The sequence below is a fragment of the Equus asinus genome, chromosome 30 (assembly GCF_041296235.1).
Source record: "Equus asinus isolate D_3611 breed Donkey chromosome 30, EquAss-T2T_v2, whole genome shotgun sequence".
Lineage (NCBI taxonomy): Eukaryota > Metazoa > Chordata > Mammalia > Perissodactyla > Equidae > Equus > Equus asinus.
The window spans coordinates 19930687-19955293 of record NC_091819.1 but is presented as its reverse complement, the minus strand read 5'-3'; the positions used below and the strand labels follow the sequence as shown (position 1 = coordinate 19955293).

The following is a 24607-nucleotide window of genomic DNA, read 5'->3' as shown; positions in this document are numbered from 1 at the left end:
GAAAATGCCATCTATTTTCCTGTTACTGATGGCAATTTAATTATGAAAGCAGTTGCTCTGCTTCGCTGCAGCTGTTGCCTCCACGTACCTGAAATGCCAGTGCTCCAGCTGTCTTGATTGAGAAGCCTAGTTTGCAAGAAAACAAGACAAAATACTTCACTGCCTTAATTCTAGTGGGAATTTAATTTAATTAGCATCTGATTTACACAATGCACTTCTGACAGCTGTGTTTGTGGAGTATCCATGGAAGCAAGAAATTACTCTCCATTGAAATCATCATCAAAGCTTATTTATCTTCCTGCTGCATCTTCCCAGCCTTCAGCTTTGGGGACTTCTGTGTGTTTGTTGTGCACTTCACGGAGGTTACAGTAAATAATAGTCAAGTAAGTGCACTAGGCTTTGTGGAATGTTTAGTGCAGGCTTGTTCCAGAACCTTCCTAGGATGAATCTGAAAATGAGGCTTTGGAGGTTTGATCAAAGGACAGGTGTTTTTTAATGTTCGGTTTTAAGGAACATTAAGGATCTCAGATGAGAGATCCTTACCACCTGGGCCAAAGGAGTAATCACAGCAGAGGTATTTGGGGCTTGCACGAGGCGCTCTGCTCATCACTGCTCAGGAAGGAGGTGGATGATCTGCAATGGACTTCTCGCCAGGGCCTCTCCTCAAGCCCCTGGAGCTGTCCTGGGGGACCCAAGGGGTAGGTTATAGGATCTTATCCATGTCTCTATTCCCCAGTGCCTGGCACATAATAAATAGTTGTTGAACGAATAAACAAATGAGTGGGACCAGGTATGATTGAACTGGCGGCTGAGCTTTTAAGCCTAGCCCAGTCATTTACTATTTCCCCTGCTCAATAAATCCATTGTGTGAAGAATGACTAGCATGAACTGACACATCACTATAAGATTGGCAAGGGGCATATTAGATAAGGGAGATTCTAACCAACTGCAGAGAAAGGAGAGTACATATCTAAATAAAGATATAAGGAAGTTTCAAAGGAGAGGTGGCATGAGAGCTGTGTCTTAAATGATACAAATGCTTTATCGGAAATAAACGTTTTCACAACAAGAGATAAGACGTGGGAATCAGAAGATTATATATATTAACAGAGATGAAGAGGCGTGAATAAGAGGTTTTTAAAGAGTGGGGAGCTTGGCTCATAGAGATAGGATAAGCTAGGGCTAGACCATGGATGACCTTGAAGAATTTCAAGTTTCATTCTGTAACAATGTGAGACCTTTGAAGATTTTTGAGGAGAATGACCTGATTAGACGCATAGTTTGGAAGAAAAACCTCTGGCATCAAGATAAAGAATAGACAAGCGGAGAGAGGGAGATGTTTCAGCCCTCACTAGTTAGAGAAATTTTTAGTGTTTCCACCAGTGGAGGAATAGTCAAGAAAGAGGTCCATCAGGAAAGCCTGGAAGCAGAGTTACTGACATGGAAATGAGTTTCAGAGATAACATAAAGGACAACTTGTTGGGGGGTTATCAATGGATAGATTGACAGCTGAGAGTCAAGGTTGCCCTTCAAGTGTTGAAGCTTCCATCATGGCGGACAGTCAGAATGGTGATGCCATTAAAAAGAGAGAGAAGTGTAAAGATGATGTTGGTAAAAGTGAAAAACGTTTCCCACTTTAGCATGTCATTTATATACCAGTCTCACACCCATTTTCTTGGTGCCATTCCAAGTTGATAGAATAAGAATATTAGAATTAAAAGTCACTTTACAGATTATCCAGTTCAGTGTTTCTCCAAGTCATTTCCTTAGACTACTCCTTCTTGAAATGCTCCATGCACAAATGATTTTATAAGCAAATACATTGGGAAATAGTGTATATTATATCTGCCTTCTGGAGCTTAACAATGCACATTAGCATACTAAACACCTTGAAAAGTCCTGCAGCTAATAAACTTTCTTCATTTTGTCTAACCAAACTCCTCCAAAAAATTAAGTTTCTCAGACCATTTTTCAATATAAAATGTATTAATATTCAGAAGAACATACTTTGGAAAAAACTAATTTAGACCAAACTCCTTATTTCATAGCTTAGAAAACCAAGCCCAGAGACGTTAAATGACTTTTCTGAAGTCATATAACTCCTAGTAGCAGAGTCAGGACTACAATCCACTTTTCACAACTCCATAGCCAATGTTCTACCCTCTTCTCTAGGCTTCTAATTAATACGAAGGTGATTTGTGCATCTTTCCTAAACTGGAATCGACCAGAGGTTTGGGACTTCATTTGTCCTACCTGCCCTCTTCTCCTGGGTCTCCCCCACTGTTACCCAACACAGACACAGGTGTGTTCACCTGCCGCACAGGAGGGCCAAAAACTGGAAACACCAGGCTTGTGGAAGGAAAGAGGTTTGTTATCGAAAGGCAGCCAGATGAGGAGATTGGAGTTAAAACTTGGATCCACCTCTATGAAGGGGAAAAGGTAGGGGTATTCATCTGGGGTTTTAGGTAGGGGATGGGGAGCACGTGGCCATGCTGGTTGGCACCTTCCTACCAGCCTGTGTTTGGCCTTGAAGACTGAATTTCTTTTCCCTTGACAGTCTGGACTTTTCTGTTTAGTTTTCATCTTCAGCCTGCGTGTGGCCACGTGAGGCTGATTCTTGATGTCTGGACATTGACTTCCCGGGAAAGACAGCTCACTCCTATACTATGAGGGACAGATGGACCTGGGTAGTTTTAAATAACAGTTGATTGTGCTGAATATGCACAGCTGCAGTTAGCAAAGTTCATCTCAGAGTTTTCGAACTAGGTAAGATTTTTTAACTTCTTCATTCTAGGTTTAACCACCTCCAGAAGGAAGCTCCTTCACACCCCCAAAAGGTGGTACAATTCTGCACACAATTCCAGTGTGTGGGTTTTTCCCCCACACCATGCAGTTCTCTGACACCAGCTGGGTGCCCTACAGTTCAACTCAATTCTGACACTGTCTACCTGGAGATAGTGTCGGATCCCACAGGTTAAGGGCTCAGCCCTAGAAAACTGTCTCCCTCCCCTCTTCAGCCACCAATTGCAAGTGTAGGTTGTCACCTGTGCTTCTGACCAACTGGCTATAGATTGGAGGTTCTGACGACCCGCTCCTTGGGTTTGATTAATTTGCTAGAGCAGCTCACAGAACTCAGAGAAACATTTTACTCACTGATTACCAGTTTATGATACAAGGATGTAACACAGGAATAGCCAGATGGAAGAGATGCATAGGGCAAGATATGGGGAAAGGGCACAGATCTTCCATGCCCTCTGAGCATGTCTCTTCCCCAAATCCCCACATGTTCACCAATGCGGAAGCTCTCCAAACTCAGTAGTTCAGGGATTTTTATGGCGGCTTCATTACATAGGCACGATTGATTAAATCATAGGTGATTGGAGAATGAACTCAATGTCCAGCCTGGAGGTCTAGGGGGTGTAGCTAAAAATTCCAACCCACGAATCACGTGGTTGGTTCTCCTGGCAGCCAGGCTCCATCCTTAGATGTGATCCAAAAGTCATCCTGTTAATATAACAAAGGGTACCTTTATCACTTTCATCACAGGAAATTCCAAGGCTTTTAGGATCTCTGTGCTGGGAATGAGGACAAAAACCAAATGTATGTTTCTTAATATAAATCACAATATCGCAGGTGGTGAAGAGGTTGACTTCCCTTTTTCCCTTCCCTTCTTACCTTTCTAGGGGAAGATAAACTCAACTGCTGAGTGCTTGGGAACCAGTTGAGAGGAAACCCCTCCATTTCACTCTGACTCAAAATAGAGTTCCTAATCCGCCCCTTTGTGAGCCAATGTCTCTTCCTTTCAAAATTAAGAATAGTCCCTCATCCATCTCCTTGGCCCTTAGCTCTCTAGGCAAATCCTCTCTCCTTGTTGGTATTGGCCTCCTCCTTCACATGGAGTCTGATCCCAGCAGGCAAGGACCTGTATGTTAACGGGTCTCTGATCACCGTTCCTGGGAACACACTCCTGTGCCAGCTCCCTCAGTAAGATCCCACTTTCCTGAGGGCAGCCACTGGGGTCATATGTCTGTTTCCTGCACAATAATGCATCTCAGCAAGTAGCAGCTAAACTGAATCAGCCATAACTATGTATAGATGTTTGTGTAGGGGGAAGGGGTTGAATCTAAAATATTCCATTTTCCATAGAATCATAACTCTAGTAGGAATTAAAGCAGAGAACAGAATAGGAATAATCCATAGTATACACTCTCCCTGTACTGCTTCCAGGTGCTATCCCACAGGGGTTAAATGGACCTAGAGGATCAAGGTAGCACTGATGGGGCCATGTGAATAGAGCTTTGAATAGAACTCTCACACACGGGATCTCAATTAATTCTCACCCTTCTTAGGGAGACCAGTTTCTTATTTTGAGGACAAGCCTGATGCTTGGCTTGTCTATGGCCACCGGCTAATGACTGGAGAAACTGGAATCAAAATCTAGGTTTCCTGGCTCTTGAGTACTCACTACAAGTTCCCTTTAAACCCCAAGATATATTCCCTTCGCGGAATCCAAGCATAAGCTACTGTTGGGGATTGCTGGGCCTGTCTTTCATCTACTCATTGTCCCACAGCTGAATGGAAGACCTTTATTCTCAGTGATGTGGTTCTATGTGACCACAATTATCTGAGAGAAGAATGAACTCAAGCCCAGAGACTTCTTCATAAATATTAGGATGTTGGACTTCATTTGGCAAGCAATGGGGAGCCAAGATGAAAAGTTTTTGTGTGAGAATGTAAGTGTTTAAATCTGGACTGTGTGAAACAATGTGAAGCAGAGAAGAGAGCTGTCCTGCACATTGCATGATGGTCATACTGATCACTGGCTGGCATGATAGCTAGCTAAATATGGTGGTGGTGACTTCCTAAATGCATGTTGGATACCAGCTGTATCCCTCAGGGTCCTCCAGAGAAACAGAATCAAAGAGGTTTATTTCAGGGCATTGGCTTATGGGAGGTGGCAAGTCCAAAATCCGTAGGGCAGGCCAGCAGGCTGGAACTGCAGACAGGATTTGATGCTGTAGTCTTGAGACAGAATTTTTTCCTTCTTGAGAAATCTTTTTTTTTCAAGGTCTTTCAACTAATTGGATAAGGTCAGTTTGCATTATTGAGAGTAATCCCCTTTTCTTAAAGTCCACTGATTGTGGATGTTAACCACATGGTCATAGCAACACCTGGATTAAAGTTTGATTAAATAACTGGTACCAGAGCCTAGCCAAGTTGGCACATAAAACTAACCATCCCATCAGCCAATGAGGAAAAGTTGATATTTCAATCAGTTGCCTAAAATTAGCACTAATAAAATTTGTGAAGATTCAAGAGCTACCTTTCTTACGATTTGAAGATGAAGAAGTAGCTTATCCAGCATCAACTCTTTCTTGGGAGCCATCTTGCTCTTGGGGGCCATCTTGCTCTGTCACTGAAACTAATTTTTTTCCCAAAGACAACCAAAGGCCATCATGAAATATTTATCTTAGCACACATTGTCTACAGAAATTCACTCAATTCAGAATAGGGATTTTTTTCTACCACTTTGCTGTGATTTATGCAACTGGTCAGCCTGAAGGTAGCCATGGAGATGACAAATAAAGTAAATGTGCCAGGGACACAAGATCCACTTGATTTCGACCAATTCATTGGGGGCCCCTCATCTTCTTTTCCTTGGTATAAATGTTATCCACCCTAATTAAATTCAGATTAATAGAACCATGTCACTCCCTCCTTGTCCCCAACATAAATAAGACCATACAACGAAGATTTTCCCTAAGGAGTTTTCCCATTTTTTCCCTCTTTCGCTTGAAAAGCTGACTACTGTTTTTGCTAGTTCTTTGCAAACCTGCATAAGGTACCTGAGAATGAAAATACTTAAAGGTGTGGTTGGCTTCATTTTGCTGTAGGTATAAAAAATAATTATATCTTGTGGTTGGAGGTGGTACAACTTGGCAGAGGATAGAAACTTTTTCAGGGATAATTGAAGGGCATCATCAGCAACAAGCCTGCAAAGATGAAAAAGACTCAAGTAATTCTTGGCAGGCTGCTCACCCAGGGCAAGACATTCAAATGTTTTATGTGTGGAGATAAAGGGTGGAGGCCTCTGTGCGTTTGCCAAACGGCTTCTCTGATCACTTCAGATTTCCTAAATTTCCACTCCAAAGGTTAAAGTTTAGGTGACTCCATCATTAGAAAGAAAAAAATTTAAATTACCTTTAATTTACCCACATTATGCACAATGAAGTGTGGTGATAATAACCTAAAACATCGAGATCAGAAAATCATTTAAATTTTATTAATGGATTCAAGCCTTTTTTGCTATGTGATTTGTTTAATTGGGGATATTTTTGGCTTGGCAAGAATTTAGGGTTTAAATATTGCTGGAAGGGGAAGTTAGTTAGCTTACCCAAGATATCACTGGATCTTGGAAGCTGCCAGACAGAGCTGGGCAGTACTTTTTCTCCACATATTGTTTAGCATCCATAAATTTACAAAAGGCAGGGATGCCTCTTGGCAGGAAAAGGACCAGGACTACAACTTCTTCTCCAAAGTTCGAAGATATAAAAATGAGGTGGGATGCACTGAGATGATACTAAGACTACGTGTCATGAAAGGACAATAAAGGCCCAAGAGGAAACCCACTGGTGACAAGTACTATACCATTGTCTAGATTGTTGGTGGAGAGTTTGGTTCTGGTTATAGTGTATGGCTAATGGTAGACTCCCTTCCTATTGGGTCAGCTTGACATTATGATTGTGCTTTGGGGAAAATAGATATTGGATGTAAAGGGAAGTCCAGAGTCATCCAGGGTGGGGCGAGGGAGGGTTGCCCAGAATTTTCTCCAATAAGAGACACCTGGGAGCCTTGATTGGTGGAGAAGCCCAGGTCCCCACCAGCAGCGTGACCAAATGGGGACTGGCTTCCTCCATCTTTGCAGTCGCAGTATCAGATCATGTTGTGGGGTTGGCGTTGGGGGAGCCTTCTCTACCCAGGAGAATATCTAGGTGGTTAGGCCAGGCCATGGCATCAGAAGCCTTGAAAGACCCAGCTCTCCAAGATCTGCTGAAGTGGTGGGTACTGCCCAAGTGCACGTCATGTGGTTCTGGGTAGCTAAGGATTGAGAATAGTCGAAGGATGGTGAGATTCCAGATCACGGGGGCAGGTTTGTGGGAGCCAAGGCAGCTGCCTAATTCCAAGCCCTAATCTACACAATGTGGCCTATTCCCCTTTAAGGCAGAGCTGGGTGGAACTCAAAAACATTTCCGCGGTGGGGTGGGGTTGGCCAGGGTTTCCTCCAAAGAGACGCCAGGGAGTCCTGGTTGCTGCCAGAGCCAAGGCTGCCTGGTGCCTGGTTCGGGAGAAGGAATTGCTCCTGCCGGTCCCACGTAGCTGTGTGGGACTAGGGAAAATATAGCTCAGCCTGGGACCAGGTACTGGGCCAGGACCTGGTTCAGAGGATTGGTGACATTATGGTGGCTTTTAGGGGAAACTAGGCCCATCGGCAGTCCTTTGTTCCTCATTTGCTATTCGCTGGAGATCTCAATTCTTTACCAAATGGACCTCTCCATGGGCTGCATGATTGTCTTCACAACATGGCAGCTGGCTCCCCCCAGAGCAAGTGATCCAGATTGAAAGAGAGAGACCAAAACAGAAGCCATAGCATCTCTTATGGTAATCTCAGAAGTGTCATAGCAATTATTCTGACATATTCTCTTGATCACATAGACCATCTTGGTTCAGCATGCCAGGGGCTACCTGGGTTGTGAAGACCAGGAGGTGGAGATTACTGGGGACCACTTGAGAGTCTGGCCACACAAAGACTGGACGCCCTGATAACTGAGCTCTGTGGACTTAAGGCCAACAGGAGTGCAGAGATTTTTGTCTGTTTGGTTGATAGCACCTAAGGCAGTAACTGGCACAGAGTAGATGCCCAATTAATATTAAAGGAATGAATTAATTTTATTATTAAATGATGGGGCCAGCCCGTGGCCAAGTGGTTAAGGTTGCACGCTCTGCTTTGGCGGCCCCGGGTTTCACCAGTTTGGATCCTGGGCGCAGATATGGCACTGCTCATCAGGCCATGCTGAGGTGGTGTCCCACACAGCACAACCAGAAGGACCTACAACTAAGAATACACAACTATGTACTGGGGGTGCTTTGGGGAGAAGAAGGAAAAAAAAGAGGAGGATTGGCAACAGATGTTAGCTCAGGTGCCAATCTTTAAAAAAAAAAAAAAGTAAAGGAAATATGACCTTATCTTGCAGCCACAGGCTGGTAAGATGTGGGCACTGGTTTCCATTTGTTCTTCTTATTATATTTAGCTCAAGATTTGATTTTTTTTTTTTTTAAGGATTGGCACCTGAGCTAACACCTGTTGCCAATCTTTTTTTCTTCTTCTTTTTCTCCCCAAAGCCCCCCAGGACATAGGTGTTGGTCATTTTGGTTCTGCTATGTGGGACGCCGCCTCAGCGTGGCCTGACGAGCGGTACCATGTCCACGCCCAGGATCTGAACCAGTGAAAGCCTGGGCCACCGAAGCAGAGTACACGAACTTAACCACTTGGCCATGGGCCGGCCCCACCTCTTAATTTTTGAGAAAAGTGGAAAAGACAAAGAGAGTCCATCATGGGGTATATTCTGAAGCAAAGTGGCACATAAACCAGGGCAGAGCTTTAGCATGACCTGATGCCTGAGACACAGGGCACTGATGCTTAACTGCTAGACTTGGCCACTCCTCCACATCCTAAACTCTTCGGCTTTACTTCATCTTGAAATTGGGCCAACAGGGCCGTTAGATGAAGAACTAAGATTGACTCCTTGGAGGGGACAAACCATTCCGACTCTGCAATACCAGGATTCTCATCAATATTAACCATTATAATTGATATGATGATTTGAGTACCTGGTTAGAGCCACGTGATTTCCTCAGTTTTCACATCTCATCTTTAGAACAATTGTGGAGTCTCTCTGCCTAGTTCACTTTATTCCCCTTTTCCTGAGAACCACGTTTGCCCAGCAACAGGTCCTGTAACCATGTTGCTACTACGTGACTCTCCTCTCTGGTCTCAGTTAGTGGGATGAGAGCTAATCATGTTCTATTTCTTGTATGTTTGCAACTGGGCCTGAGGGGCAGTCTCTTGAACAGAAGAGTTATAAAGAGCTTTGGATTTGACACCAAAAGCAAAGGAAACAAAAGCAAAAATAAATAAGAATAAATAAGTGGGACGACATCCTTCTGCACAGCAAAGGAAACCATCATGAAAATGAAAAGGCCACCTACTGATTGGGAGAAAATATTTGCAAACCATATATATGATAAGGGGTTAAATCCAAAATACGTAAAGAACTCATACAACTCAACAGCAAAAAACCCAAACAATCCAATTAAAAAGTGGGCAGAATTTGCCACAACATGGATGAAACTTGAGGGTATCATGCTAAGAGAAATAAATCAGACAGAGAAAGAAAAATACTGTATGATCTCACTTATATGTGGAATTTAAAAATAAGAACAACCACAAAACCCAAACTCATAGATGCAGAGAACAGATTGGTGATTGCCAGAGGCAATGGGTGGTGGGGGGTGAAATGGATGAAGGGGTCCAAAAGGTGCAGACTTCCCATTATGAAATAAATAAGTCATGAAGATGTAATGTAAAGCATGGTGACAATAATTAATAATACTGTATTGTATATTTGAAAATTGCTAAGAGAGTAGATCTTAAAAGTTCTCATCACAAGAAAAAAAAAAAACTGGGGCCGGCCCCATGGCCGAGTTTAAGTTCACACACTCCACTTCAGCAGCCTGGCATTCGCCAGTTTGGATCCTGGGTGCGGCCCTTCACACCGCTCATCAAGCCATGCTGTCACAGCACCCTACATGGAGGAACCAGAATGACCTACAACCAGGAGATACAACTATGTACTGGGGCTCTGGGGAGGGGAAAAAAAGAGAGAGGAAGGTTGGCAACAGATGTTAGCTCAGGCCCAAATTTCCTCAACCAAAGAAAAAGAAAAAAATTTGTAACTCTTTGTGGTGATGGATGTTAACTAGACTTATCGTGGTGATCATTTCACAATAGATACACATATTGAACCATTATTCTGTACACCTGAAACTAATATAGTGTTATATGTCAAGTATATCGCAATGAAAGTAAATACATAGATTAAAAAATAAAAGAGCTATTGAGTGATCTTCCTTGGGTGTAAGAAAGACCAGAAATGGAGAGAGGGTACTGCTTAGGTACTGGCTTGTCAGATTTGTTCTAGACCTACTGAAATCTGATCTGCCTTTGGGGTCTATGAGGTAACAGTACCCTTCCAAAAATATTCCTTTTTGTCGCATAAGCTAGTTCACGTTGGCTTTTCTTCCTGTATCAAGCCTGTTTTACACATGGGAACACTGAGAAGTTTAGTAAGTTGCACAGGGCCACCAGGTTAGAAAGAAACAGCAGAGCTGAGAATAAACCTATATCATCTTGATGCTAGAGCCTGTCATTTGTCCCTTATGCCACTAGAAGAAAGGGTTTCCCTTTCTCGGCTGTCTTAGGAGGCTCACATTTCTTAAAGTTAGTTGTGGCCATGTGACTTGCTTTGGTGGAAGAAACAAAGGAGAGGTGACATGATTCATTCCTAGCGGAGACATTGATGGCCAGTGCGGAACCCTCCACTCCACTCCTACTTCAGCATCCCCGAGGGCATCATGGGATGGAGGAACTGTAGGATCAGAGAAGCATGCACTGCTGAGCCAGCACATGGTGAAGACTTTGGGAACCCACCTGAATTGACAGTGGACTTCTCCTGAGAAAGAAAGAAACTTTTGCTGTTTTAAGCCATTGAGATTTTGGAGTTGTCCGTTTATGCAGCATAACCCATCTTATCCTCACATATTCAACTAACTCCACTTTATTCTCCAGGCCGACGTCCATCCTCGATTTCATATCGAACCAATTCCAACTTCCCCTTCTCTTAGATGTACTATTGCAGTCATAAATGACTGCATAACCAACCACTCCAAAACGTAAAACAGCAATGATTTATTATTTCTCATCATTCTGTGGGGTGACTGGCTCAGCTGCATGGTTCCTCTGCTCCATGTAGGGCAGCAGAAGGTCATTTACGTGGCTGCATTTGGTGGGTACCTTGGCTGGAGCTGAAATGTGTGAGACGGTCTTTCATCCTTGGGACCTCTCTCCATGTGGACGTTCATCATTCAGAAGACTAGCCTGAGCTGCTTTACAACATGGAGCTTTCTAAGAGGACAAGGCCCCATGCGCAAATGCTTATCAAGCCTCCACTTGCATCATATTTGCTACTATCTCATTGGCCAAAGCAAGTCACGTGGCCAAGCCCAGAGTCAATGTAGTTGGGACTATACAACGGCATGAACTCCAGAAGCCATGGCTCTTTGGGATCTTCAATAAACAGTCTATAATAGTCATTAATTATCAACAACTAATATTCACAGTTTTAAAAGTGTTTTCACATTTATTATCATATTTTTTTAACAATAACCCTTGAGGAACAAATAAATGCCACCCATATTTTACAAAGAAAGAGACTGGGGCTCAGAGGTCTAGACACTTAAAATCACACAACTAGTAAATTGTAGAATTGAGATCTGAACTTGGGTCTTACGACTATAAGTCTGTGTATTTCTGTTTTATCACAGCTACTTTTGGCCAGAACAACCTGTGTCATCCAGCTATGATTTCCATGGTTGGTCTATCAATGGTTTTGAAAATTTGACAAACAAGAAAATGATCCATTTTTTCCAATTACTTTTTCTGGAGTTCAGATTGTTTATTTTTTAATTGTTTGAGGGAAAATCTCACCCAAATTCACCCAATTCTCAAAGACTTTGATATACTGTAACAGAGTTATTAGTAATGTTTGCTTATGGTCCCCAACTAAGCCAGGATGGCTATCAGGGAGGACACACCTTATGTTAAGCGTCGAATGGGGATTTATTTAGACTTCATGGTGCCCAAAGTTTCTTCTGAGGAACAGAATTTCTTTTCTGCACCCTAAGCCCGTGACAAAGCATTTCAGCCTAAAATTCTCATGCCCAGGTTCCTTAAGGCATTTGTACTACTGTGTAAATGTCAATCCTAACTATCCACAAATAACAGGACTTGTGTCACTGGGGTGGAGCTGGATTGTGGGGCTTATAAATAAACATTTAGATTGAGAAAGAATCCACAATTATTCTCATTATTGCTTGCAACTCCTGGCTGCTAGAGAAGAAATCCCAAAGAGATTAAGATCAGATCTGGTTTGGGTGCGCCACCTGTGGTGCTGTTGCCATGGGAATCAATGGCCGAGGAACAGAGATCCAGCGGAAGTACAGACCTGCCTGCTGCCCATTATGAGCTGGAACCTGCTGCCAGGCCCTCCCTGGAGGTGGCGCTGCACTGAGGAGTGGCCTCTGCAATTTCCTGTCGTGTGGTTCCATAGTCTAGGCCCCTAGTCTCCAGGTGACACTTTTCATTAGGAACCTTGGCTGGCTGAGCCTTTGATCCATTCCCTTCATTTTCCTTGTCACCTTCCTGGTATGGAGAGAAACAAGGAAAAGTTTAACTGTAAACCAAATAACTCTGAACTCCCCCTCTTGTAGAGACACCCTGTAAGAAGCTTCTCCTTTAAGCAATCGCAGGCCTCACCCTCGACTACCTTCTCCAGCCCATCTCACAACAGTCTAAGTTCTCACGAGAGAGGCAAATACGACGATGTGCCATGGGGTGAGGGGCATTAGCAAAACAAGTCAGTCTGACCGTAGGAGCTCAGTGACATTGTAGTACATGGTCACCAGGTGGGAAAACCCTCTTCTATACTGGCCTGAAATGAGAGCAACCCATCTTCCCACCTCAGGGCTCTTGGTGTCCCCATCAGGATGTCACATACCTTATTTTGTCTTCTATAATACTCGTTTAACATATATTGATATTTGGGTTGAGTAAGACCAAAGAAGGTAGCTAATCTTCCACCAAGGAATTCACACGCTGAAAGAAAGAACCAGAACTTTGGTAAGTCAAAAGAGTAACTAACACTTAGAGTCAGCTGAGGTGCCAAGAGATAAAGCTTGCCTACAAGTCATGTGTTTCCACGCTCTTGGCCCCCAGCCTCCTCCTACTGCAGTGGTGGCAGATCCACCACTACATTGAACTTCAAGGCCGATAGAAGATTGCAATCGCTCTGGACTCTCAAAAAATTCTAGGACCAAAGGGAATTTGTTAAATCTTCTATCTTCACATGGGATTACATCTAAACTATCTTTTCCAGATGAATACATCAGGAGAGATTTTCAAAATACTTAATAACAGGGACAGCATTTGTCCGGAACAATCAGAGTAGATGCTGCTCATCCCCATGCATATCAGTTGATCATCAGTTGTGAGTATATTTCAAATGACACCAAAAATTCAATCCGGTGTTACCAAGACTCATGTCAGGGATTCTTCCACGCAGTGAGACAAACTCCCTGTTAGCAGCAGCTTAAGGCCCTCCTTGTCTGCCTTCAGTCACAGCAGCAAGGTGGCCTGCAGGCTCAGCTCTGTGCTTGTCAGAGTCAGGGATAAAGGTTTAGCATGAATGATCAGTGGTTTCCTGAAGGTGTCTCCTAGAAATCTTTTCCTTTAAAATTATAGGACTTCTTGGGGGCCAGCTGGCAGCATAGTGGTTAAGTTCATACACTCAGCTTTGGCGTCCCAGGGTTCACAGGTTCGAATCCTGGGCATGGACCTACACACCACTTGTCAAGCCGTGCTATGATGGCATCCCATACACAAAACAGGAAGATTGGTACAGATGTTAGCTCAGCAACAATCTTCCTCAAGCAAAAAGAGGAAGACTGGCAACAGATGTTAACTCAGGGCCAATCTTCCTCACCTATATATATATATATATATATATATATATATATAAAATTATAGGACTTCTGACTCCCCCTGTGACAGGACTTTCTGACTCATTCCATTTCTTGCAATATTGCTCATAGAGGGCATCAGAATGATGTTATTATTTTTAAATGTGTTTTGTCTTTTCAAAAATACTCTAGCTATTTAATCTGTTTGTTTGCCACAGTGCTTAAGCATATGTGTATGAGAGAAGTTTCTAAAATATTAGAATAAAGCTTAGGAAGTTTTCCTGTTTATGACCTACTAGAATTTTAAGTTGAAAAAATTCATTACCAGTGTCATCTGGGTTCCAGCTGTATGCAAAATCTCTGTGTAGAGACCAGGTGCTGACTGCTCGCACATTGATGCCTCCACTACAATCTGGAAGCCCCAGGCAGAAGCACTTTAATGCTACAGTTCTGTTTGGAGCCCTGAAGGCAGCTTGATTCCCCATGTGTCCTGTCCCCGCCATCTGCAGTCAAAGGTCAACATGGAGAGCACCGTAGTCTCTGTTCTGCTTCACACTCTCGTATTGCTGTATCGAGTTTTGCTTCTTTTACTTGACCTAACCTCCTAAGTCTCCCTCCGTTCAAAACACTTCACCTCTGCAAACAGTCTTGTCCTAACTAAAGCATAGAACTCTCTGGAAGACAGCCTTTCTTCTGCCAATGTGTTAGGGTTGCGGTAAGATTGGTATTTCACTCAGATTCCCAGAGAAACTTCCAAATCACTAACCCTCTGTCTTGATGTAAAGGCACTTGTTCCTTTAAAGCTCAGACCACCTGACTGAACCACCCCATCATCACTTTTCACTGTAATTTAAAGATCCCCCTGGTCACTTTCATGGTCCCCAAGCTGGCCTTAGCCAGACATACCTGCATAGGACTCATAAGGTATCTCCTTCATATGTCAGCGTTTCTGACTCTGTCTATAGTCCCTGTGCTCCTTCTATCCTGGTAACCATGAGATCGAATTATAATGACAGGATGTTTACTGGCCTATATTATCCACTGAATATTGAGTCTCTTGAAAGCAGAGATTGTCATTTGTCTTTGTGTCCCAGGTCCAGCACAGGGCTGAGCACATATTGACACTCAATGAATGCTTATTTAATGAATGAAGAGCAATTCCTAAGAGCTATATTTTATATTTTCTCAGATTTTTAAAGTTGTTTTCCTCTCTGTGGTATACACAAGCATATCCAAGTTAGAAGGAAATGAGTAATTAGACGTTGCCAATTGAGTTTTAAAGAAAATTGGTGAAAGTCAAACAAAATAAGATTTAATATTTCATCTGTTGGGCTGTTCATTATGCCCCTGGGAGGAGTCAATAAAGTTCTTTATTTATAATAATAAATTTTTATAATAGAGAGATTATGATGAGGGAACTTGGAACTGTGTCATAACAGTTTGGAAAACTTGGAAGTTTATTCAGGAAGGACTGGCTATTGTCTTCATGTATTTAAAACTCTGTTCTATGAAAGAAGAATCTAGACTGGTTTTGTATGGCCTTAAGAAAGGCAACTAGGATCAATGGGAATAACTTCAAAAGAAGAGAAAAGTATAAGAATTTACTAACAAGAGGTGGAAAAAGATGGAAGGGTCTGCCTGAAGATGTGAGGTTCTATGCCATTGGGAATGTTCCAGCATAGATCCAGAAGAGACCAGATCATCACTTCTTCAGAAAGCATGGCGTGAAGTAAACCACTGGAAGTCCCACCTAACTCTGAGGGTCTAAAGTCTATATTTAGGACAGAGGAAAATAACCTTAGCTGTACTTACTAGAAAATGAGGTGCTTGCTATTCGCCCTGCCAAAAACCGTAGGTAGGGCCCCCATGAAAGTTTAGACTGAAAAAAAAAAGAAAGAGAAAAATTGAGTTAGAGTAATCAATAATAGGAGTGGTGACTGCAGAGTCTTTCCTGTGGAGGTTTCAAAATGCTTTATAATATGATCCATTTTCTGTCTCATAGATGTGAAAACTAAGATTAACAAAATTATGAGTTGACTATAGATGGATCTAAAAAGCAAACCAAGGAAAACAAAGAATTAGCTTAAAACCATATTTTCTACAAACCTTGTCTGGCTTAAGCTGTCATTCACTCAGCCCCCATGTTCACTCATGTTGCTATTCCAAACTTACAGGGTCAAGCATTGAATTCATTTTCTGTTCCTCTTTTTCTTCCTCTTCCTCCTCATCTGTGCTATATTCTTCCAGGATGTCTCCATCAACAAAATGAATAATTCTTTTGGGAGTAGTTCTTTTGGAAGATCCACTCTTCTCCAGTTCTAACTGCTGTAAACCGTCTTTTTCCATAAGGAAAAAAAAACAACTAGTAAATTAAAAACAAGACGCCTTAGGGCAAGTTGCCCAGGGCAGAGTTTATATAGCTGAGAGGTGTCCAGTTATTTTCAATGGCTGGTAAAGGCAGAGAGTTCAGAGGCAATCACAGCTGTGATGTCATCGATTCTTCAAATCCGAGAGACGACTGCTCATTTCTGTACCAAAATGAAAAAGGTTCAGTTAGTAGTGAAAATGTGAACTTTGGGTCTTCAAACAAAAATTTCGACAGCATTCCCTTACCCCTTATTAATTGCCAAAGCTACCACTGCTAGTAGAAAGAGGCCATCGCTTTGCGGAAGTTCCTCAATTATTTCAATAAATATTGAGAGGCAATAGAAGTAGTGGTTAAGAGTAAGGCTTTGGGGCCGGCCCCATGACTGAGTGGTTAAGTTCTCACTCTCTGCTTCAGCAGCCCAAGGTTTCACTGGTTTGAATCCTGGGCACGGACATGGCACCGCTCATCAGGCCATGCTGAGGTGGCGTCCCACATGCCACAACTAGAAGGACCCACAACTAAAATATACAACTATGTGCTGGAGGGATTTGGGGGAAAAAAGCAGAAAGAAAAAAGAGTATAGGCTTTGCACAGACAGGAGAAAATATTTCCCAAGTATATATCTGATAAAGGACTTATTTTCAGAATACATAAAGAACTACTGCAATTCAATAGGTGAAACACAAACAAGTCAATTAGAATATGGGCAAAGGATTTGAACAGCCAGTTTACCAAAGAGGATTTACAGATGCCAAATAAACTTAGGAAACGATCCTCAATGTCATTAGTCATTAGGGAAACACAAATTGAAACCATAATGAGATATCATAACATACTCACTAGAAGGCTAAAATTAAAAAGACAATACCAAGTGTTGAGGAGTAAGTGAAGCCACTAGAACGCTCATTCATTGCTAGTGGGAGTGTAAAATGGTATAGCCACTCTGTAACAGTTCTGCAGTTTCTTAAAAGTCACATATATAGTTACCATATAATCTGGTAATTCCATGCCTACATATTTACCCAAGAGAAATGAAAACATATATCCATCTAAAGATTTGTTCATAGAAGTTTTATTTGCAAGAGCCCCAAACTGGAAACAATTCAAGTGTCCATCAACTGGTGAAAGGATAAACAAAATGTGGCATCTCTCTTCAATGGAATGCTACTCAGTGATTAAAAGTAATAGACAAATAGTATTTGCACCCCTAGGAAGAAATCTCAAAAGCATCATGCTAAGCGAAAGAAGCTAGACACTGTATATTATGTGATTCTATTTACGCAAAATTTTAGAAAAGGAAAAATTACAGAAGTAGAAAACAGATCAGTATTTTCTAGGGGTGAGAGGATCAGGGGAAGAGATTAACTGCAAAGGGATAAAAGGGAGCTTTTGGGATGATGGAATTGTTCTAATAGAGATCATGATTGTAGTGGTGGTTACTCGACTGCATACATTTGTCAAAATGAATCAAATTCTAGACTGAATATCAGTTAATTTTACTGTGTTCAGATGAAATCTTAAAAAAGCTGACAAGCTTGGAGTCAGAGGTTGAAAATCCTGTTACTTAATATCCCTGTGGCTTGGTTTCCTCATCTATAAAATAAGAATAATATAGCTTGAATATGTGTGTAAATGTGGTACCAACTTTATAAAATTGAGGAATAAATGGGTAAAGACACATAAAGGAGTTAGAAAAATTCTTAGCAAATAGTAAGTGTTTAATAAAAGCCAGCTATTATTAAGTAACTAACACTTAATAGGATATATATCTGGCACTAATATGGTAAGCACACTATTGTCTTAACTAATATTTAATATATTTTAAGATTATATCAGCAAATATGGCAGACTGAGCTGATGTGGAAGAATTCCGCTTCCTATTCCAGACACCTGGAAATGCTGGATAGAATTAGACAACCAAAACATTGAATCAGGCTATACTAAGGAAGTAAGAAAGAGAGAGAGAGAGAAAGGGAAGGAACAAAGGAGGAAAGGAAGGAGGGAGAGAGGAGGATGAAAAGAAACCGAGAGGAAGAAAGAAAGAGATAGAGAGAAAGAAAGAAAGGAAAGAAGAAAGAAAGAAAAAGAAAAAAGAAGGAAGGCAGGAAGAGAGGAAGGACAGAAGGGAGCAAGCTAGCCTAAGTAACAGGAAAAGAGAGAAAACTCAAAATTATAAGGGTGAGCTGAAGCTGATATGGCTCCTGGGAGTTCAGAGCCAGATATAGGCCTGAGGCCTAGAGTTTTAACACTGGTGCAGAGAGGAGACAATCCAAACCACAGATCCCATGAGTGTGGGCGCTGAAATAAAGCTACCTGCATAAAACTAAGACAATAAAGTACTATCTCATCTATAAAATATGGACTTGAAAAACTACCTACTGACCTGCAAAAGGTGCAAAGTAATTTGTCATCTCCTGGCAACATGGGTAGAAATAGTCACCTGAAAAAACTGGAACCCCAGGCTGGTACCACATGCTGGCATGTGGCCCAAATTCACAGCCCTCATATGGTGTGAGGAGCTGAAGTGAAGCTGAGGATGTGCTCGTTACAAAAACTTAAAAATCACATGAAGACATCAACCATCATGAGGAGGGTTCAGCAGATGGGAGAGTCTTCACTCAAGAAAGAGGAATAATAGAACAACAGGAAACTTTAAAATGAATATGTTTAATATGTTCAAAGAGATAAAGGAAGCAAACTATTATAATAGCCAAAAAGAACAGGTTGATTTGAAAAAGAACTGAACAGAAATTCTAGAAATGAAATATATAGTCAACCTAGGATAGGTTGTATGCAGATTAAACACAATGAAGAAATCTGAAGAAATCTCTCATAACACAGCATAAAGAGATGTATATTCCATTAACATGAAAGAAAAAGTCATGAGATATAAAGAATAGATGAGAAGGTTCAATATTTGTTTATTAGGAGTTCCAGAAGAAGTGAACAGAAAGAATGGGGAAGGTAATGTTTGAAGAGGTAATGGCTGTGAATTTTCCATATCTGAAGAAAGATACAAATCTTCAAATGTGAGAAACATAAACAATACTAAGAGGCATAAATAAAAATTAAATCAAACCTAGATCATGGAAATTATAAAAAAATCTTGAAGTTACCTAGATGAGGCAGATTACCCCCAAAAGAATAACAATTAGACCAATGGCTGACTTCAGATCAGCAACAATGGAGACCAGAAGACAATTGGTTATTGCCAAAAAGAATTCAATACCCAGATGAACAATGATAGGGAGAGAGTAAAGCAATATTTTCACCTATAAAAACTGAGTTAATCTTTCTTACAGCTTCACTGAAAGATGAATAATATAAAATTGTGTGTCAACAAGAAGGAAATCGAACCCAGAAGTAAGAACAAGATGCAAGAAACAAATGTAAATAAATTAGTAAACAGAGTGACAAATCTTAAGTATTGACTCTTAAAAACACCATTTTGGTAGGGTGCAGTATAACAACAGAGCAGTATTAAGTATTAGACAACGGTAACAAAAATGTGAGGAGTTGACCTCTTTAAGTATTGTTTTGGAATAGGTTGTTAAGTATGCATGTTAACAATTTAAAGGTACCTAGAAAAATAATGGAATTAGAATGTGCAGCTTCAAAACTAGCAGAAGAAAAAAAAGAAACAATTCAACAGAAGGCAGGAAAGAGGGTAGAAAAAGAACAAAGAAAAAGCGTGATTAATGGAAACACTAAAGAAAATATTAGAAATAATTCCAAGTAAATCAGTAATCATAATAAATGTAAATATATTATAAGCCATCTATCCAAATGAAGACTAGCAGATTGAATTTTTAAAATATTTTATGGGCTGTAGGGGAGGAAGACATTTCCTCTACCCGCTCTGGGTCCTTCTGGCCGGAGAATGAATTAAATTCACATGAGACAGAATAACAGGAGAAAATTAAGCAAAGCTTTATAGCATGTATACATGAGAGAGGCTCAGGCAAACTGAGCAACTCGCCAAAATGGCTGAAGCCACCACCTTAAATATCATGTCAGCTAAAGACAAAGGAGGATGTTAGGGGTCAGGGGGAGTCAGTTATGGGAGGTTACCAGACAAGTACAGTAAACAAGAGTAAGATTCTTATACAGATTTAAATCGTTGCCTTCCGCATTGATTAAGAGTTTCTAGAGACAAGGCCATCCCCTCTTCTTCCTGGTACAGAGAGGTACAGATGGAGATTTCCTTTACAAACGTAAATGTCTCTTAACAAAGGGTAAGTAAATTCTACTTTTCAGAGTTTCTTTCCTGTCTGCAGTTTTTAAAATTAACCAGCCCAAAATAATCCTCACGCCAAAGGGTCATATCTTGGGGTGGCCAATTCCAGTCCCCCCACAGGCACTACAAACATTAAACACACATATGTATATATATTTGTATATACATATGCTTATGCATCTAATAATATCCATATATGAATGTTCATGCAACATGAATATTCATATTATACAGATAACACATGAATATTCACATATAATATGAATATGTGAATATGCATATGAATATTCATATGTATATATGACTAAGTCGCCAAATTTTATTGGTGCAATGCTGCATCTATGTCATTTTCAAAGGTCAGAGTTGCTAACGGCGTCAAGGGTTAAATTTGTCATCCACAGCAGCAGGAGGTGATACCTGCCCTGCCCAGGGTCCTCTGAGAAGACTTCAAGGAGAGACATCATTCTCCCTGACTGACTTACTCATAGTGTTTCACAAAAGAGCCTTGGTAGGAAATAGTAACAGTTGTTACCATTGAGTTTCTGATGCCAAAGAGCAGCAAAAAAACAACCATTTTAATTTGGTGTTTAAGACCAACACTACTCTAAGCATAATACTATTGCAAAAGTAAACATTGTCCGTGCCTTGAGAAATCAGACACATTCTACATAACCAGCAAAAGAAAATAAAAACATTTTCAAAAAGCAGCTCACCTCCATTATTCCTTTGCTTTCTCTTTCACTGCTTTAATTCATGTTTCAGGTTTTGAAAGTAGTACAAAATTTGCGGCTGGAAGTTGTTCGGTAAATTAAGAAAACCAGGCCTAGGTGATAGGGAGCCCTCAGACACGCTGACGTGGAAGCGTTCTCTTGCGTGTATCTTACAGGGTGGAACATGTTTGCATTGTGGGAAGGTCGATCATGTTTACATATTCGGCATTACATAAACCCAGTGGCCCTCAAATTTGTCTTCATATTAGAATCATCTGGGGGTCTTTTTAAAAAATTTCAAGGCAGGCCACTCCCCAGACCACTTAAATCACAATCTCGGCGGTGGCGGGGGACATGGGCATCAGTTATTTTTGAAGCTGCCCAGGTGATCCCAATGAGCAGGCCAGTTTGGGGACCAGTGCCCTAGGGAGAGTGGGAACAGATGTAACTTCTAAATGGGAATAGAGACGTGATTTAGTGATTTGGTGTACTGCAGAAATTTCAAATATCAAGCTAGTGCCTTATTTTTTTTTAAGAGGGTTTTTTGCTTTCTGCGCCCTCCTCCCCACCTTGCCCCAAGCTAAAAAGCTTAATTATCGAAAGTTAAAGAATAACGCCTAACAGTCTCATTATAGTCAATGTACTCTACTCAAAACCATCTCCCAACTCACACATTTCCACACCAGATGAAACACACACACACCCTCCGTCCCCCACATACCTGGCTCACCCTACTATATTACAGACTGATGATATCTCTTGGCTTTCTGAAGAAAATACTAGGTTCTGTTCTTCATGATAATAGTGTTGTGCGTCAAATAGGCATACATCTTTTAATTCAGAGGGCTCAAAGGGACGGTGGGGGAAGAGACCAGAGAGAGAGACCTAGCTTAAAGTCGATTTAGTGAATGCTTTTCTGCCACCTAATGGACATTTGAGGACGTGCTGTGCAAAATTCGCCTTTGTAATCACAGTGCCCGGTACACAAGGGGCTCTCAATCCTAACAGGTGTGGAATCAACTTATTTTTATTTACAGAAAGCTTGGGAGCATTGCCAACTTCACACCAGGGGATTAGACGTGGATGTTCTGTAAGTGATCTTTCAAAGAGTCCTTACAACATGCTTTTGACCTCAGTCTTAATTCTTATGAGCACCTCTACTTTTTGTTTCTTAAAACTCCCCAAATCTAGCTTCTCAAGGATTGCTCCTAAGTTTGTAATGTGATTAACAGACCATATAATTTCCCTGACCTTTCAATATTGGAGTACCTTAGGGCTCAGTGATTGCATCTCTTCTCTTTTTTTAATCCACTCCCTTGATGATCTCCTTTGGCCCTGTGGCTTTAAATATTATCTACACACGCATTTATATGTAACGTTTTTCTCTCCAGGTCACATTTCCCCCCTTGAATCTCAGATTCATAGATCCTGTCTATTTGACATCTCTTCTTGGATGTCTAACTAGACCTCTCCATCCTGTCTAAATCTTTGCTCATAGTTTCAGTACGCCCTTCTCTTTACTGCACCCCCACCCCATACACTCACACACACACACATCTACTCCTCTGGCAGTCTTCCCATTTCAATAAATGGCAACTCTATTCTTCCAGTTGCTCAGACCAAATATATTGGAGCCGTTCTTGATTCTTCTCCTTTAATCACATTAAATCCATTGGGAAATTCTCTTAGATATTTCTGGAATCCTAATAACCACCACTCCACTGCCACCACCCAGGTCTAAACCATCATCTCTCACCTACATTATTGCATCCGCCTAATTAGCCCCCTAGGGGCCATACTCAAAAGGCAGCCAGAGTTGTTAAATCCTAAATCAGATCACGTCATTCCTCAGCTTAAAAGTCTCCAGTGGGTTCCCACCTCACCCGGAGTAAACGCCGGAGTCCTTGTGATGGCCTACAAGACTGCAGGTCTGGCCCCCAATATTTTTCTGACCATATTTTCTACTACTGTCCCCCTCACTCACATAAATCCCACAGCACTGGCCTTCTGACTGTGGTTCCCTGACCACACAGACTGTCTCTGCCGCGGGACCTTTGTCCTGGCTGTTCTCTGGACCAGTTTTTCTTCTCTTAGACTTTGTACCCTCGCTGCCTTCAGGTCTTTAACTCGAACGGCCTGTTCTGAGCCTCCCTATTTTTCAAGGCAACTTCCCATCCCCTTCACCACCACCACCACCACTCAACATCTTCCCTCCTCCTGTTTTTTCTCCTTAGCACTTATCATCACTTAGCACACTCTCCACTGCCCTTGTCTGTCTCCTCTTCCCTTCCCTCCCCCGCCCCACCCTCCCGCCAGAGTGGGCAGGGTTTTACCTGTGAGCGCCCTGCTGTTTCTCCTGCCCCCAGCATACCTGACACATGGCTGTGGAACTCAGGATTTGTTTAATAAATGAATCACACATTCAGTTCATTTTAACCGGTGGCAGAAGGCACTACATAATGGATTGGAAAAATGAGGAGAGAACAGACTTGTAATTGTCTTCATTTCCTGATGTTAAAATGACTACCTTTTAATATTTTTCTCATTGCATTTATACTAATCATTTTAACTCCTTCACTGAAACACAGCATTGTCATCTGTACCAACCAAATGACACGCTAACTCTACTACTTGGCATTTAACATCAGGAAGGTATAAGACCTAAAATTTCCTAGAGTTATTTAGGCTTTCATGAATCAAAAAAAAGTTTTCAAATGAGCCAGGTTGGAATGCAGCAAAGACCTGGCACTAGGTCATCACATAGCAGCTGGTTAGCGTGGTTCGCCTGGGCCACTGCCGGGCTCCCTGCTGCCACCTTTGTCTCTTCCCCTGAAGTGTCTCAAGGTCACCCCTCTGGTGAGAGCAGGGATGGGACATCCAGAGCCCCACTTCACAGAGCAGTGCTCACTACCAATTTCTGCCCGCCGTTTCCCAAGGACACCAGCCCACTCCAATCCGTGACTTGTCCTAGGGGTGGGGGCGGGGGGCCACCGGAGTAGAGTAAGGAAAAATGTGAAATATGAATAAACAAACACACGTACAAACCTCTACTCCCTCCTTGAGAACTGCTGACAGAACATTACCTGGCAGGATTTGTATACATTTTCTGGATTAAACCACATACATGCACCCAATCATCGTGGGTAAGAGAGACATTACTGACATGCCTGTCCCATTGGGTGTTTCCCAACTTTTTCTACATCATGGCAGACAACTTAGGAAATTCTTTGGTTGAAATCCTGGATGTGGCCAGCCTAGGAGGTCGAGGCACCGTAGACCCCACCCAGCTAGCCCTCGAAGGTTGAGATCAGTAACACAAGGCAAGCTCCTGGAGAGGCTCTGCTTTACAGGTAAAATCCTCCACTGGGCGGTTTAACGTTTTATGAGGAGCTTACACCTACCTTGAGCACAGGGCAGGCATTAGATACACTGAACTGC

The 24607-nt window shown here is 41.8% G+C and overlaps 1 protein-coding gene across 1 annotated transcript; it reads right to left on the bottom strand.

Moving 5' to 3' along the window:
- Positions 1-11457: 11457 nt before the first annotated feature.
- On the bottom strand, positions 11458-21313 carry FAM177B (family with sequence similarity 177 member B). The gene is made up of 5 exons (XM_014838763.3): positions 21173-21313; positions 16027-16382; positions 15667-15733; positions 12894-12991; positions 11458-12538 (listed from the first exon to the last, which is right to left on the bottom strand). Exons 2-5 carry the CDS (start codon positions 16198-16200, stop codon positions 12356-12358), a joined length of 522 nt encoding a protein of 173 aa, XP_014694249.1. The 5' UTR covers positions 16201-16382; positions 21173-21313; the 3' UTR covers positions 11458-12355.
- Between the last annotated feature and the right edge of the window lie 3294 nt (positions 21314-24607).

Bases quoted from the DNA above. Each gene is read 5' to 3' on its own strand.
- FAM177B (XM_014838763.3), bottom strand. From the start codon at position 16,200: ATGGAAAAAGACGGTTTACAGCAGTTAGAACTGGAGAAGAGTGGATCT. The intron at 12,992-15,666 runs GTAAGTACAGCT...TCTTTCTTTCAG, and splicing joins AGCAAGCACCTCATTTTCTA to CGTGTGAATTCCTTGGTGGA. The intron at 12,539-12,893 runs GTATGTGACATC...TCTCCATACCAG, and splicing joins ATTATAGAAGACAAAATAAG to GAAGGTGACAAGGAAAATGA.